General features: G+C 40.2%; 1 protein-coding gene across 10 annotated transcripts in view; it reads left to right on the forward strand.

The window, feature by feature from the left end:
- LOC144685867 (mitogen-activated protein kinase 9) overlaps positions 1 to 7,022 on the forward strand; it is an 83,694-nt gene extending 76,672 nt beyond the window's left edge. For 9 of the 10 annotated variants that reach the window (XM_078550849.1, XM_078550843.1, XM_078550848.1 and 6 more), the window contains one exon: positions 1,146 to 7,022. In XM_078550849.1, the coding sequence (XP_078406975.1) occupies positions 1,146 to 1,288 (143 nt within the window). In that variant the 3' untranslated portion in view covers positions 1,289 to 7,022. Of the gene's footprint in view, positions 1 to 1,140 lie in introns of all 10 variants that reach the window. The other variant, XM_078550850.1, reaches the window with a different exon arrangement.
- Positions 7,023 to 16,210: the final 9,188 nt, after the last annotated feature.

Here is a 16,210-nt window from a genome sequence, read left to right on the forward strand (position 1 = left end):
AGAACGTGCAGGAAGGTGGAGCTAGTAGCTGATCAAACGTGATCTTGCTGAATGACGGAACAGGCCTACTCCTCTTGTTTCTTACAGAACCATAATTCTGTCCATGCGTTCAGTATCCTTTTACAGATCTGTCATTATAAATTATAATACAGACATCAAGGTTAAAGTTTAAAAAGCTGACTGCTTCATCCATAATTATTCTACAGCTGATGTACAGAGAGATTGTGAGATCGTGTTCTTTTCCCTTGCCCTCTATTCTCCCAAATGCAAGTTTTAATATCTATTAAGTTTAGGAGTATTATTCTGCACATTTGACGTTAGTGGAAGGCAAATACTTACGCCATAGGTACCTAGGACCAGGAGTAGGCCATTTAGCCCTTTGAGCCTCTTGTGCCATACAGTGAGATCATTGCTGATTTGTTACCTAACTCCAGATTAGTGATTTCAGGCTTGTAGTATGTGGAGACATTGAGAGTTTTTTTGTCTTTTATAACTTTGTACTTCTCTCCTTTGTTTATTCTATATACTTTTTACTTCTTTATACTTTATCCTAGCTTTGGAGTTCACCTAGATCTCCCTTATTACTGCATTCTGCAGTTTCCATTTTCTCATTCTTTTGATCTATCATATGATTTTGCTTATCTTCATTCTTTTCAATCTTTTTCCTAATTTTATGAGGATTTTATTTCTTTAACATTTTTGTTGTGTAGTGTGTAGGAGTAAAATGGAAAAAAAAATTTTGTCCTCTTTCCTCAGCCAAATATGTGTATATTATAATTATTAAGCTCTGTTTGCCTCTGCCTGCTCCCATCGTGCATTTGCCCTTGCTCCCTCTCATACACTGTATGCATCCTCTTCAGTCCATGATATCTTGCCTCCTGTGCGTCATCATCCTCTTATTCCTTTTGTCTGGTGTGAAGAAGAAAAGTTTCACTTGCTTAGTTTACCCCACTTCCTAGCTGTGATAGTGCCTAGTATCTCTTAGAGTAATGCATTGGATGTAGGAACTTTTGCAATAATCTTGAAGTTCCTTTACTAGATTTACTTTAGGGAATAGATTTGTAAAATGAGGACTTGTGTGTGAGTACAGTCAACAGTCTGCCATTTTCTCAGATTTTATCACCTTTTTTGTTTACTTAGAACAGATGCAGCAGTGAATAGCAACAACAGCCCCTCTCAGTCTTCCTCCATCAATGACATTTCATCCATGTCAACAGAGCAGACCTTGGCCTCCGATACTGACAGCAGCCTGGATGCTTCGACAGGACCACTTGATGGCTGCAGGTGATCAGCCTCCTGACTCCAAACATGAGCATTATCAGAAAGTAGCTACTGCTACAATTCTCAACCTGAGTTGCTTTTAAATTAAGAAAACCACATAAAGAAGATATATCTATTGCATGTACTACAAACACAATGCCTGTCCTTTACTCGATTGTTTATGATTGTCTGACTTATGTTACTAATGACACCTTGGGAAAATTTGAAAAGGGAATTTATAATGGAATGTGTATTTGTGCAAACTGCTCCCAGCTCCAAATTCAGGTGGGCACAACTTGGAAATATGAAAAACATGTGTGAGCAAAATTTACAAAATATTTTATGAAGATAGGCTTTGCAGATTTGTTTTCTCGTAGTCTCTCACTTTTTGTTGAAGATTCCTTAAGTACATTCCAAAAATCTGTAAGAGAGAAACAGCTGACAGCACTTTTTTTAATTTCTAAAGATAATTTCTCAGCACGTTCATATTACTGTGGGGGTAATTTGCAGCATTGTGGGTTTCAAATTGTATCTTAAATAGAGAATTTAATTATTCATTTGTTCTCTTCTACTAAATACTATTATGGTCTCCAATTACTTCTAAAATAACAACTAATAGTAGAAAACAGGAAAAGTGTTTTTATTTGTATAATGTTGGCATGAGGTTTTGAGTAACTTAGCAGCAGGATTGTCTACAATGAGTTCTCCCTTTGCAAATTACTGTTTTTCAAGATGATCAGTTCAGGATGATCAGTAGAATTATTTAAAATCATAAGAAATAGGAGCAGGAGTAAGCCATTCCACCCATCAAACGTGCTCTGCCCTTCAGTAAGATTATGGCTGATCTGATTGTGGCCTTAACGGCTCTTTCTTGCCTGTCCCCCATAACCCTTGACTTCCTTGTCAATCAAAAATCTGTCCAACTCAGCCTTGAATATATTCAATGACCCAGCCTCCACTGCCATCTGTGGAAGAGAATTCCAAAGACTAATGACCCTCTGAGAGAAGAAATTCCTCCTTATCTCCATCTTAAATGGGAGACCCCTTATCTTTAAACTGTGCTCACTAATCTTCCACGAGAGGAAACAACCTCTCAGCATCTACCCTGCCAAGCCCCCTCAGAATCTTATACATTTCAATATGATCACTTGCAATTTGTCATTTGAAAGGCATTATTTCTTTAGTTGACCAAAAAGCATAATTGTCAGAAAAGAGAACAAAAGGGAAAGGATTTTTGAAGTTGTTTGGATTTGGAGATTGTGTCAAGTTTGAGGAATGATTTCAAGATGCTGGAGAGATAATGATATAGTCATTTTGGAACTTCTGTGCTCTAAGGTTTTAAAGTAGGTTATTTGGGGCAGTTTTCTGGCATTTTGCATAACTTTGTGATTCATAAATAAGTCTACCTTGATGCTGTTTAATGTGCCTTGTAAAGGTTTGAATGTTCGCAGTATAAGCTAATGTTTGCTCCCAAAAACTTGATGTATAGAATATCTTCACTGTATACCCTGTTAGAAGAAACCACAAGCTGCTTAATCCATAATAAAATGTAGTTAAAATCCATTGTCTTAATCTTACATGGCAATGATAGACCAGTATGTTAATTGAAAAATGCACCTGGATTAGGAATTTCACAATGCTGGTTGAATCAGATTATAAATCGAACCAAAAATATCATAATTACAATATGATGTTATGGGGTGCAGGGGAAGGTTTCGTTTGTGTGTGATCTGCATTAAAGTGAGAAATGCATGCCTATGATAAATTTGCCTATGATTTCACTATATGTTGTGCATAAAGGAACTCTTCCCTGTCTGTTTTGTTGGAATACAGATATTTGCCTCTTTTTCTAAACAAGTACATGCAGTACAAAAACATGTGTTGGTCCTTCTTTTCCAGTATATAACTGCAGCCTACTGAAGGGTGAGATTAACAACATTTTACTGAAGATTATATTGTTTGTCATAACGACAGTTTTAGGGTTTTAACAGTTCTTGTTATAAACTGCTTTTTCCAATTGGAAAATAAAATTAAAACTCTCGCCCACATAATTTTAGACAAAGTCTGTACAAGGTTTTTTAAAACCTGTTTTAAATAAAATTAATCACTATCAAAAGAATGTCTGACTCTTTTGAGGGGGATAGTATTTGAATAATGCAATATACTATTTAAGCTCTGTGCAATCAAAAACTCATGACCCAGAAATTCCTGGTCAGACATTTGGGTGGGGGTTGAGGGGGAGAACCTGGGGTGTATTGGAACCTCCTGTCCTGTAATAGTGCACCAGACCCTATTGAATTTCCTGGGTTCAGACTATTTAGCATATTTTGGGCTGGGGATTGTGCCATTTCAATTACCTGCCTGTTTGAAAGGATAGGAATTTCAAGTCGCTACAGCATTATCAGACCTTTGGTGGGGTGTCTCAAATTTTAAAAATCCCTGCTGCTCTCCTTTTTGTCAGTTTTGACATTGCAATCAATTGCACTATTATCAAATGCACTCCACAAACCAGCCTTTGAATGTAAAAATCTCCCCCACAGCTGAGCCTTAGCATTGCTAGATGCCAGGCGCATGTAGGTAAACCTGGTGCTGCTAAGGCCCTAAGTAAGAGAAATTGTTACATATTTTCCTTATGGACATGGAAGAATGCAGTATGTCTGCCCAGTTATGGCAGTTATTGAGTCCACTCCTCTAAAATGTGCACAAATTCCCGATTGCTCCAGAGAATGTTCCAACCGTGCCAGATCCATGCTTCCCCTCCCATGTACATTATGCCACAAAACCACCCTCAGAATATGCTAGGCCCATGTGTTTAAAAATCTGTTATTTTGAAATAAAAACATAAGACTCCTAAACTAAGACTCATGTTGCCACATGCTTCATTTGACCCCCCCTGCCATGGACAGCCATTACACCGACTATAAAATATAGAATTTATAACTAAGTTTAAAGAATATTTAAAGATTGTTTGCTGTTTTATTTAGTTTTTCCTTACTTAATGTATTTTTGTCCTTTGTTCAGAAATCACAATATAGAACTGATGAATTCAGATTTTAGTGCGTGCTCTAAAGAAACGTCGGAGAAACTGAAAAGCTGTAGAATTCAATGATTGAGGTTTTCAGTTATAGAAGAGTGATTTATATAATTGCAAGGGATTGTCTTCAGAGGTAATTAATTTAAGATCTAATTTAGCTGCAATACTATAATTAAGCTTTGTGTAAAGCGCAATCCTCAATTTGTTTGAATTAAAGGTAGAACAGTAGATTCATGCTCTATAAATGTCAAGCCACATTAATGGAGTTCTCATATTGAGCTTTTTCAAATCAATTTGCAAATAAATGAATTTCAACATAGATTAGACTGATAAAATTACAATCAGTATTTAAAAGCTCTGGCTTTACTGAAAAACAGAATTAACTTAAACAATGATTTGTAAAATGATCAATTTACTGAAAACTTGATCTATGCCTGAAAATACTGATATGCTTCACATTGTTTCTACAAACTTCAAAAAGAATGCACAAATTAAATGGTAAGGAAAAAATGTTGTACTACCCATTTCAACAACACCTTATACAGAAACGATTGTGTTTTATGTATAGGACAACTCTGCTCAGTTACTGCTTTAATTTGGTTTATGCCTATCTCTGCAAATTTGCTGACATAAAATTATACTTATTTCACTTAGATTTCAACCATAAAGGAAATGGTTTGCCCTCATTCCTGTGATGAATTGTCCCTTTTGTAGAGAGAACATAATTTTGCAATTACATGAGAAATAATATTTTATAACCTAGATTTAAATAGAATATACAGCACAGAAACAGATCATTCGTCCCAACCAGTCCATATGTTTATGCTCCACTCGAGCCTAGTTCCAAACTTGCACTGTTCCAAAACAAGAACATAAAAACAGATTTTTGGTAAGACTACTAAAATAGAAAGAAATAAACACTTCTTTGCGGAGTGCCTTGTGTTATCAACATATATCAAATTGTTTCAGTTATTTACTTTTGGAGTAGTGACAATTATGTAGACCAATAATGATTTTGGCTTATTTTTAAGTGAGCTGTGTACATGTAACTTCTGTCACTAGCAACTCTCCTCAGTTGGCTACAGATAAGAGTGCAGTAGTGATAAATGGCCTTTCAGCTGAAATTCTGTTTGAATTAGGTGGAATGGTATCTTTAAAATAACTGGAGTTTGTATTTTGCCTCAGCTAGCTAAGTCTGTGTATCAAATAACTCAAGCCCAAACAAACTTGTAAGAAAATTCTGGAAATATTCAGCAAATTAGACACAGCATCTGTGGAGTGAAGTGACAAGTTAACATTTAATGTTAAGCATTTGCATCACATATATTATGTTTGACTTCTATGATTATGCCTAATGTTAACTTAGCACTTCCCTCTATGAAAGTCTAGTTCTACGGAATATTATCATGTACCAAATTATGTTATGGTTCGCTGGCATTGGTCTGCTGTTCCAGGTCACAGTTGTGAAATAACAGTAGCGTCAAGACCTGATATTTGTGAAGTTTTCTGTAAATGCTCTGCATCATTTCCGTTGAGCAAACATAATATTGACTGAAAAGACTGCTGAGTGTTTACAGCATTTTCTGGCCTGGATTTCAGTTTGTTGTATTTTTTTTCCCCCCAAAAAACCTTGCATCATGTTTGTCCCATTTTTGCATTTGCATTATATCTAGAATTAGTAAACCTCACTGCTCACCTGGAAAGATTAAGGGGCTTTACAGTCTGGTTTCTACTTTGTAACATTCACTTCAATTGGATCTTTGAAAAGCAGAGTGGCTGAGAGGCATTGCTGTGTTATATTGGAATAGGTTGCATCTATAAGTTCCATGACAATAATATTCAAGATATAATCATTGGGTGCCTAAACCTTATCTGAGATTGCACAAACTGCACACTAAGGTGGTTTGCACTGAAGTTGTTCTATAAAAAAATCCTTCAAATGTTTGGGATGATTGTTTTAAAGGAATGAAAAGAACTAATTGTAAAGCTTTTAAATGTTTAGCTACTTTAGATGTATATGTATATGTTTGGTTGCTGTGTGCATCAGGGCTCGACGCTAAGCTAGAGCAGAATAACATCTGTATTAATGTTTTGTCCGTTTCAGGCCGAGTGTTACATAATTTCCATGTTCCAAACTGTATTGTGGATTCCATGGTACTGCTATTCTGTTCCATGTCACAGTTGTCAAAAAATGGTAGAGTCAAGACCTGATATTTGTGAAGTTTTTTTCCGTTAATGCTCTGAATCATTTCCATTGAGTAAAGGTAATGTTGACTGAAAGGGCTGCTGTTAAGTACCAGTATCCTGAAGCTGTTAATGTTACAAGTGCTTTGAGTAGTTACTTGAAAACGTACTTGCAACCTAACCAGCTATGTTCCATCATCTGCCTGCGACATGGTGTTTGTGCAATAAGAGATCTTGTATATAAAGATTGTTGCCAATTGACATTCATGCTGGATTTTTATTTTGATCTCAAGTTTGACATTAGATGGTGCTTTTTTGTACTGACAACAGACCTGCTTTTTGTTTTTTTTTAAAACAGATTTTTATAGATTACATTGTTTTTAAGGGAACTATTTCGATCAGCTAACGTCAACTGCTCCAGGATATAGAATGGATTAACATGAATCTGAAGGTTTTCAAAATGCAGTTTTATCTAATGAACCTCACTACAGAGGATAAGTATGTGAATGCAAATAAAGCTGTGGTCTTTCAAAAACTTACAAAAGTCTATGAATTTTGATTTTCTTCATTATTAAATTTTTCCACTGAATTTCAAAGCTTAGTAATATTAATTTACATTTGCATCTCATTATATTTACATGAAAGTGTCATAAGTATAATATATCATTCCACATTGCAGATACTTTTAACACAGGATGTTCAGTTCCCCCTTAAGATCATGAAATGAAACCACTCCAGTTCCAATCTGATATATCATTTCAGATAAACAAACACATTTTCAATGGCTAAAGAAAATAACTCAGTATTTCATTGGTAGAATCTTACAACCATTTGGCCCATTGCACTGTTTATAAAATAGTCTATCCACGGTCATAACATGCTACTAAAGGAAAGGTGAGTTTAAAAAAAACCAAGCAAATCTTCCCTGAATATCACTTTCAGGAGTGCCTGGAAGTTAGAGTAAAACATTGGCATGCACTGCATACAGCCAGAAGGCCACATGTCCTTTGCCTTTTTCAATTTTGCACTAATTATCTGTCACTTGGAGAAATATAGGACTGAATTTTTAGGCTCTAAAGGAGGTAAATACGAAGCGGGTGAGTGTAGTATTTCACACTGCTGGTGTTCTGGTTGTCCAGCATCATCCTGCCATGTGCTATTTGGAATGGGGGTTTGGGCTGCAGGGCTACCTGCCTGCAGCCAGCATGTAGCCAATTAAGTCAGTTTAAAGGCCTGTTGAGGTGTGCTGTCAGCTGACTGATATTTTTCAGTTGCCCTCCAGGCACCCAGAGGTATCTGGGAACAATGCAACTGCCAGGAGGATGCTCTGTTGATGGTAGAGCTGAGGGGCTAGAGCTCCATTCAGGCGGCTTTGAGGTGCTCCCCACCTGCTTAGCTTCAGCTGCAGCTACAGGCTGCCCTTTGAAGGGGTTCCTTCTCCACAATGTTGGCCTGGTTGCTGATTTCTAGGTTTTATTTTAAACTTTAAAATGTTGGAGAGAGGGTACCTTAAAATGGTGGCGCCCTCTACTAAGCTTCTTTCGTGCTTGAGAGCCTCCTATGGGCCCTCCAGTTTCAAGAGCCCATGCACTGTCCTTAATTGGACAACAAGCCTGCTCTCTGACTGCTATTTAACCAGTTTGGGGAAAACCATTGGGTAACATTCCCCACAGGCTGCACGCTCTGACCTCCATTTGACCCTGATGTTTGTGTCTTGAAGTGCCTGTGAGAAAAATCCTACCCACTTTTTTTAAAACATTAATTTCTACAATAATATGTGCATAGCTTTCAATGGATGTAAAATGGGTTTATCTTTGTATTAAAACAAATGTCCATGGTTCTGCGAGTCAGAATAATAAAAACATAAGGATGTAAGATTTAGAAGCAGGAGTAGGCCATTTGGTGCTGCGGTTCTGCTTTGCCATTCAATAACACCCAAGGGGCTGAATTTTGCCGTCGGCAAGCAGGGGGCGGGGCCCGCTCGCCGACACGTAAAATGACGCGGTATGATATCAGGCGGAACCCCTGATGTCATCCCACCCCATTTAAATCTTCAGGAAGGTGGGCCCGCAGCAAAATCAGCTGCGGGCCCGCTGACCTATCAATGGCCAATTGAGGCCATTGGCAGGATCATTAAAACAATTAAAGGACTTGCCCGTCCAACCTTAAGGTTGGTACCGCCCACCTGGCAGGCAGAAAATTCTGCCCAGGGCCTCTGGTATTTAACATGTCTGTCTAAAATTGGTGGGTGCCAATTTAATGTTTGCAAATTAGAGTTCTGCATTGTTGAAGTACCTAAATGTCACTTCCAACAGCTCAAGCATTGTATTCATCAGCTCTGCAAAAGGTTGGCAAATAATGGCAGGAACAGTCGGGTGGGCATTTTCAGTGTTGCTTAGAGATGATCAGCTGTTCCAGGGTAAATCACTGGTTTGCTAATTATGGTTATTCATGTCCTGCTTTTGCTATTTTGATTGTTTGAGCTGATAGCAAGCTTTCCAAACAATTAACCGACTGAGACTACAGTGGGATTTTGACCTAGGCTTCTGGTAGACTTTGGATTTGCTTGATGGGTTTGATGCCATTGTGCCTGGAACAGGAGGAGGAAGAGCAGGCAAGAGTCCTGAGACCTGCAGAGAGATGAAACAAAAGGATAGAAACTCATAGGAGGCCTTACTGTACTAGAATGTGCAGATCAAGAGCTTCATACCTGCAGTTTAGTGAGGAGCAGTGTTTGAGAAGGTCCAACTTCACCCGGGCTGCCACAGATGTATGTCAGGCTGCAGCATGAACTCCAGCCCAACTCATTGTCTATGGCTCTGAAAGTCAGTGGCTCTGAATTTTAATGCGTCAGTTCATTCCGGACGTTAGCAACATTAGCTAAACAACTATGTAAGCCTACAACAAACAGGTGAGTGTTGTGCTCTTTGCTCAAGCCAATAGCTTTGTCGTCCTCAAGGAAACTCCAAAGTGGGAAGATACAGGGTTGTGGGCTCTGCCAAAATTGCAGACTTCCCCACTGCTCCAACACAGGAACCTGAGCAGCGATGAAAGTCATGCCTCCACCAAGACCCTGATAACACTTCAGTTGCCTGAATAGGCTAGAGATGTCCTACAATACTGTTTCCAGAGAGTCTCCAGGAGTGCCATTGTATGCTGCATGCTGCACAACTTTTACATGCAGAAGGGCTAACTCAGCAAACCACATGCGGAGGCAGAGGGAAATGAAGAACATGGCACAAGACAAAGAACAAAACCCATTTATCCTGCCGGCTGCAAATCCTCATTGACAGCAGCTTATCAAAAAGTGCTCTGGATAAGTACATTCAATTCCCCTCCACCAGCAGTGTCTTCCAAATTCAATTCCTGTCCTTCCACTACTTTAAGAGTGCACCAAACTCGTATGGATCTTTCAGTCAAATCACTTGGTTGATAAATGCTCATCAGATATTGCACACCAAAAGTTTTTGTAAAAGACTGTAATTATCAATGAGTATTAATGCATCCAGTGACTTAGTTTCCTAATGAGCATTAGCATATCCAGTATCTGTCTCTAACTACATTGGTGGAATAAATCTTTGGCTTATTGGTAACATTTATTGATTTGTTTTTGGATTGTGTGCATTGCTGGCGTTACCCAGTTACTCTAGTTGCCTTTGAGAAAATGGTAGTGAACTGCCTTCTTAAATTGCTGTTGTCCGTGTGGTGGAAGTGCTCCAACAGTGCTATTAGTTGGGGACTTCCAGGAATTGAATCCAACTACCTTGATGGACCAGTGATATATGGTCATCAGGGTGGTGTGTAATTTGGAGGGGAACTAGGAGATGATAGCATATGGATGGAAACACTGCCTTTGTCTTAGCTGGTAGAACAGCGAGTTTGGGAGCTATTATCGAAGAAGCCTTAATGACTTGTTGCAGTGGATTCTATTGATAGTACATACACAGTAAATGTTTAAGCTGGTGCATGGGCTGTTGATCAAGCTGACTGCTTTGCCCTGGATGATTTCAAGCTATTTGAGTGTTGTAGATGCACCCATCCAGGCGAGTGGAGAGTTTTCCATTATGTTTCTGTGATGTGCCTTGTAGATGGTGTAAAGGTTTTGGTAATTACTATGTTACGGACAGGAGGGGGATTAATTTGAACAGCCCTGATTTCTCCACACTCTACCCGTTTGTAAACCGAAAGGTGTTTTTGAGTTTTGATTTTCCCCTTTATAAATCGTGGCATATTTTCCCCAACCCCTCAGTTTTGGAATGACCCAATCCTCTATTAATAACCCCACAACAAACTCAGATAAGGTGAAATAAGAGGGATAGTTTATTTTACACACACACAGAAAACACGGGAAGGGGTTTCATAACATCCAGCCCTTTTACATTCATACAGTAGGAGGGATAAGGGAAAGAAAGGCATTCAGGGCAAAGACCATGATAAAAATAAGAATTATGGTTTCACATGAGTCCAGAGTTGGGAGTCAATGTCCAAGGAAGATTCTTTAGGTGGCTTTGTCTGGCAAAATTCCTGGTCTTGGTCCTAGGAACTTGGTTGCAGGTTGAGTCCATTGAAGATGCAGCAAAGTATCCTTGTATCCTGGGTATTAGTTCACTTTGTAGGCAAATTACAGGATTCTTTCTGGTGATCAGACTTTGAGAGAGATGGAGGTCAGAGAGACAGGCTGCTAGCCTAGAGTCCAGTTTTCTCTTCAGAGGTTAAACCGCAACTAAGAAAAAATTCAAAAGCTGTATAATTAAAACAGCTCAAGTCTTGGTTATATGACAGGGTGGTTTCTGGTCAAGCTATTCAGCTAATGAGGTCCCTTGTTACGACTCATTGTGTTTTGAGCAGACAGCTGTAGAACCATTATCACAACATGGGAGAGGAGGATCACAATATCTCTGCCTTTGTCCAGCACTGGCTGGTGCAGATGCCTTGTCTACTAACCCTTTGTGTTGGCTTAGCTGGAATATTTATACAATGCAAGAAGAGTTACATTCTGGGAGTTTGATGAGTTCTTCCTATCTTCTGGTCATTGCAACAAGAGAGCCATTTGCTGCAGAATACCCTGTCTCTTATCTCTTATAGTCACGGCATTTATGTGACTGGTCCAATTGAATTACTGGTCAATGATAATCCCCCACCCCCTCCAGGATGCTGCTGATGGGTGATTTGGTAATGGTAATGCCATTGAATGCCCAGGGGATGTCGTTAAATTCTCTGCTTGGAAATGGTAATTGCTACTTGCTATTTATTGCCACTTCTCAAACCAAGCCTGGATGTGGTCCAGCATGTGCTGCTTCCAGACATTGATTGCTTCATTATCTGAAGAATTGAGTGAAGTTCAATACTGCAATCATCAGCAAACAGCCACACTTCTGACTTTATAATGGGGGGAAGATCATTGATGAAGCAGCTAAAAATGGTTGGGCCTAGGACACTACCCTGAGGAACTCCTGCAGTGATGTTCTAGAAATGAGATGATTGACCTCCAACAATCACAGCCATCTTCCTTTGTGCTAGGTATGACTCGAACCAGTGGAGAGTTTTACCCTGATATGCATTGACTTCAGTTTTGCTAGGGTTCCTTAAATCCATGCTTGGTCAAATGTTGCCTTGATGTTAAGGGCAGTCTTTCTCACCTCAACTCTTGAGTTCAACACTTTTGTTCATGTTTGAACCAAGGCTGTAATGAGATCAGGATCTGAATGGCCCTGGCGGAATCCAAACTGAGCATCAGTGAGCAGGTTATTGCTGTTTAAGTGCAGCTTGATAGCACTGTCAATGACACATTATATCACTTTGCTGATGATCAAAGTAGTATACTGCTTTTCTATTCTTCCTGTCAAAGTGGATAAGTTCGCATTTTTCTACATTATACTCCATCTGCCTTGTTTTCTGTGAAAAATCACACACATATAAACCCAAAACAAAAAAAAGCTGCCTCCCTGCAGTCTATCCCCATGACAACGTGGCACACCTGGGATGCCCCAGATAGAAATTTAAGCCAAAGACCTCCAACTTTAAACCTGTCCTTTGATTGAAAAGTATATAGGTACCTCAAGGTCTTCCCTTGTTTATTTGTTGCTTCCAAGCCTTCCTTTGATCTGGCACCCACATGAATAATTTAGACCCCTTATGAAGACAACTGTAGACATCTTGTCTCTTACCAGCCTTGTATCCTTTTAAGGTTCGCTGGGCCTTTTATTTGCTGCCACCATGTTTTGTTGTGTGATTGGGCTCTGGGCGTGGATTTTGGGGATTGTCTATTTTTCCTAAGTATTCTGCTTGAGTCTTTTCTCAAAGTCATTACTCTTTATTTACAGCAAGTATTTACACATTTGGACCTCTACATGAGGTTGGAGCTTCTCCTCCTTCTAGATCTCTCCTCTCAGTCATGTGATCTGACATCATTATTATATCATCATCATGTATGTTTCTCAGGTAAACTCTTTACTTTACATGGATAAAATGTATAAAGCCAAACCTGTGACCTCTACTACCTAGAAGAACAAGGGCAGCAGAGCCACTGGAACACCACCCCCTGCAAGTTTCCCTCCAAGTCACACACCATTCTGACTTGGAACTATATTGCTATTCCTTCACTGTTCGCGGATCCAAATCCTGGAGATCCCTTCCTAACAGCACTGTGGAGATACTTAGACAATGGGAACTGTAGTAGTTCAAAAGGCTGACTCACCAGCACCTTCTCAAAAGCAATTAGGGATGGGTAATAAATTCTGGCCTTGCTAGCAACACCCCAATCTCATGAACAAATAAAAGAAACTTACTTTCTAATGCCATGAATCTGCAAATCATTCTTTAAAAATATCTAAATTAAGTCATTTAACTCAGTTAATTCATTTATTCTGCTTAATTTCCTACAGTTTCCCACTCCCTGGAGTTAGTTTGACATCGCTAACAAAGATTTGACTAATTAATTGACTGTTATTCACTTGATGGGCACAAAATGAGCATTCCTCCTGGAGAATACTGATTAATCAGGTTTCTGTCAACAAGGCTGAAAAAATTCCCTTGAATAAAGTCACCCAGCAGAAAACTACTCATTAGTGTTGAACAAAAAAATAGTAAGATCGAAATCTCAATTTTAAAAGCAAAGAATTATTAATTCTCATTGTACATACTTGCATACGTACTGCAGGAGGCTAAAGTTTGCGGGTGGGTTGGATGTCATTTGATTTTTTAATTCTTTTACTCCTTTTAACATAACAGGGAGCAGATTGTAAGTGATGCAGCCATCAATTTACAAAGCTAACCTGTATCATCCCTGCATGGTGTTGCAAGGATAAAACGTTTAGCAATAACTTTAGAAGTTGTGAAAGATCCTGAAAGTGAATCTGTGTAATGAAGGGAAAATCATATAATTATGTGAAGGAAATGTTACTCCATGAAAGCAACGAGTGAGGCAGATGTGACTTGAATAACTAGTTTAATTTTACCCGCCTCAGCCAAGACCATTGAAATCATAGCCAGAACTGACTGACTGGAATAGTTCAGAGGCCAGCATTTATTGCCCATCCGTAATTGCCTTAGAGAAAATTGTGTGAGCTGCCTTCTTGAATTGTATGTTGTTTAGGTATAGCCGCAGTGCTTTTACGTAGGGTGATCCAGGATTTGTTCCAGGTCAGGGAGACAGTATTTTTTTGTTTTGGGTTTATACATGTGTGATTTTTCACAGAAAACAGGCAGTTTACATCAGGAACTGAAACAGCTTAGAAACAGGCAGAGCAAGAAAGCTGCCAACAGTTGCAGCAGGAGCAGGTGAATTTGCAGGAGGTGGAGTTTCTATGGGCTGAATCTTCCGGTCAGCGTTTTGGGGGGTGGGCCCGACATGGCGACACATAAAATGACACGCGACGATGTCGGGCGTGCGTCCTGACGTCATCGCGTGACGTCACGATATTTTGTTCAGCGGGCCCGCACTGGAGTCAGCTACGCACCTGCCGAAATGTTAAGGGCCTATTAAGGCCATTAATAAATTAATTAAAAACAAAAAACTACTGTGGATGCTGGAAATCCAAAACAAAAACAGAATTACCTGGAAAAATTCAGCAGGTCTGGCAGCATCGGTGGAGAAGAAAAGAGTCGACGTTTCGAGTCCACATGACCCTGTTGAAGGGTCATGTGGACTCGAAACGTCAACTCTTCTTCTCCACCGATGCTGCCAGACCTGCTGAGTTTTTCCTGGTAATTCTGTTTTAGTAATAAATTAATTAAAGTATTTAAGAACACTGCCTGTCCAACCTTAATGTTGGCGGGGGGCGAAAAGCCCAAGCGGCCTTTGCGTTTTTCAGGAAACCTCATCCACGGGCGGATTCCTGAAGCTTTTATAAAACAATTAAATAAATTTTCCTACCTTTACAAACATGTCCCAACTCATGTGACACAGTCACATGAGGGGACACGTTTGAATAAATTTTTAAATCAATTATTTAATTTTTTTCATTTTCATTCAATCTCCCTGAGGCAGGCCCCGGCTCTCCCTCCTCCCCCCGCCCGCACAGGGACCGCTCTGCACTGCCAGCCGCGCATTACGCTGGGCAGGCCTTAATTGGCCCGCCTGCGTAAAATGGCGGCACACAGCCGACCGTGGGTAGCGATTGGCTCTGCGCCCACCCCTGCCCGCTCCCACCCAGCCCACCTGCCTTAGGAAAAATCCAGGCCCATGTGTCTGCCATCCTTGTCTTTCTATGTAGTGGAGTTCATGGGTTTGGAATGTGCTCTCGAAGGGACCTTTAGCAAATTCCTGCAGTGCATCTTATAGATGATGCATACTGCTACCACAATGGACCGGTGGTGGAGGGAATAAATGTTTCAGGTGTACTGTTTAACATCAGGAGAAGGCAAAATGCTAGAAGCTATTATTAAGGATGTGTTAACAGGGCACTAAGAAACTCATAATATGACTAAGCAAAGTTAACATGGATTCATGAAATGAAAATGGTAACTAGTAGTAGATGTTGTGCATTTGATTAAAAAAAGCATTTTTAAGGACCCACACAAAAGGGTGTTAAACAAGATTAGGGGCAGGATCACCCGGTCGGCGAGCGGGGGCGGGGCCCGCTCACCGACACGTAAAATGACACGGGATGACGTCGGGTGGAACTCCCGACATCACCCCGTGTCATTTCCATTTTCAGGTTGGCGGGAGGGCAGCCGAGTCAGCTGCGCGCCCGCCAACCTGTCAACGCCCTATTGAGGCCATTGAAAAACTAATTAAGGGACCTGCCCATCCAACCTTAAGGTTGGCGGGCAAGCTGGGAGCCCTGGCAGACTTCGGAAAAAGCATGAAATCTCATCCACGGGCGGGATGAGGTTTCATGAGGGTATTTACATTTCTAATAAAGGTTTCAATAAAAGTTATGGACATGTCCCAACTCATGTGACAGTGTCACATGAGGGGACATGTCAGGGAAATTTTTCTATCATTTTTATTACAATTTTTAATTCGGAGCCAATCTCCCTGAGGCAGCACTTAGCCTCAGGGAGATCTGTGCGCTCTTTCGCATGCATGCGCAAAAGAGTGCACTCCTGGTTGAGGGAATCCCCCCCCACCCACCCGCACAGGGAGCACATAGCTCTTCCTGGTGGATGTCATGCTGGGTGGGCCTTAATTGGCCCACCCACATAAAATGGCAGCGTGACCCTGATTGGGGGCGCCGATCGGAGGCATGCCCACTCCCGCACTTCCCCCATGATGAGAGGAAAATCTTT

Source organism: Cetorhinus maximus, chromosome 10 (assembly GCF_964194155.1).
Source record: "Cetorhinus maximus chromosome 10, sCetMax3.hap1.1, whole genome shotgun sequence".
Classification (NCBI taxonomy): Eukaryota; Metazoa; Chordata; class Chondrichthyes; order Lamniformes; family Cetorhinidae; genus Cetorhinus; species Cetorhinus maximus.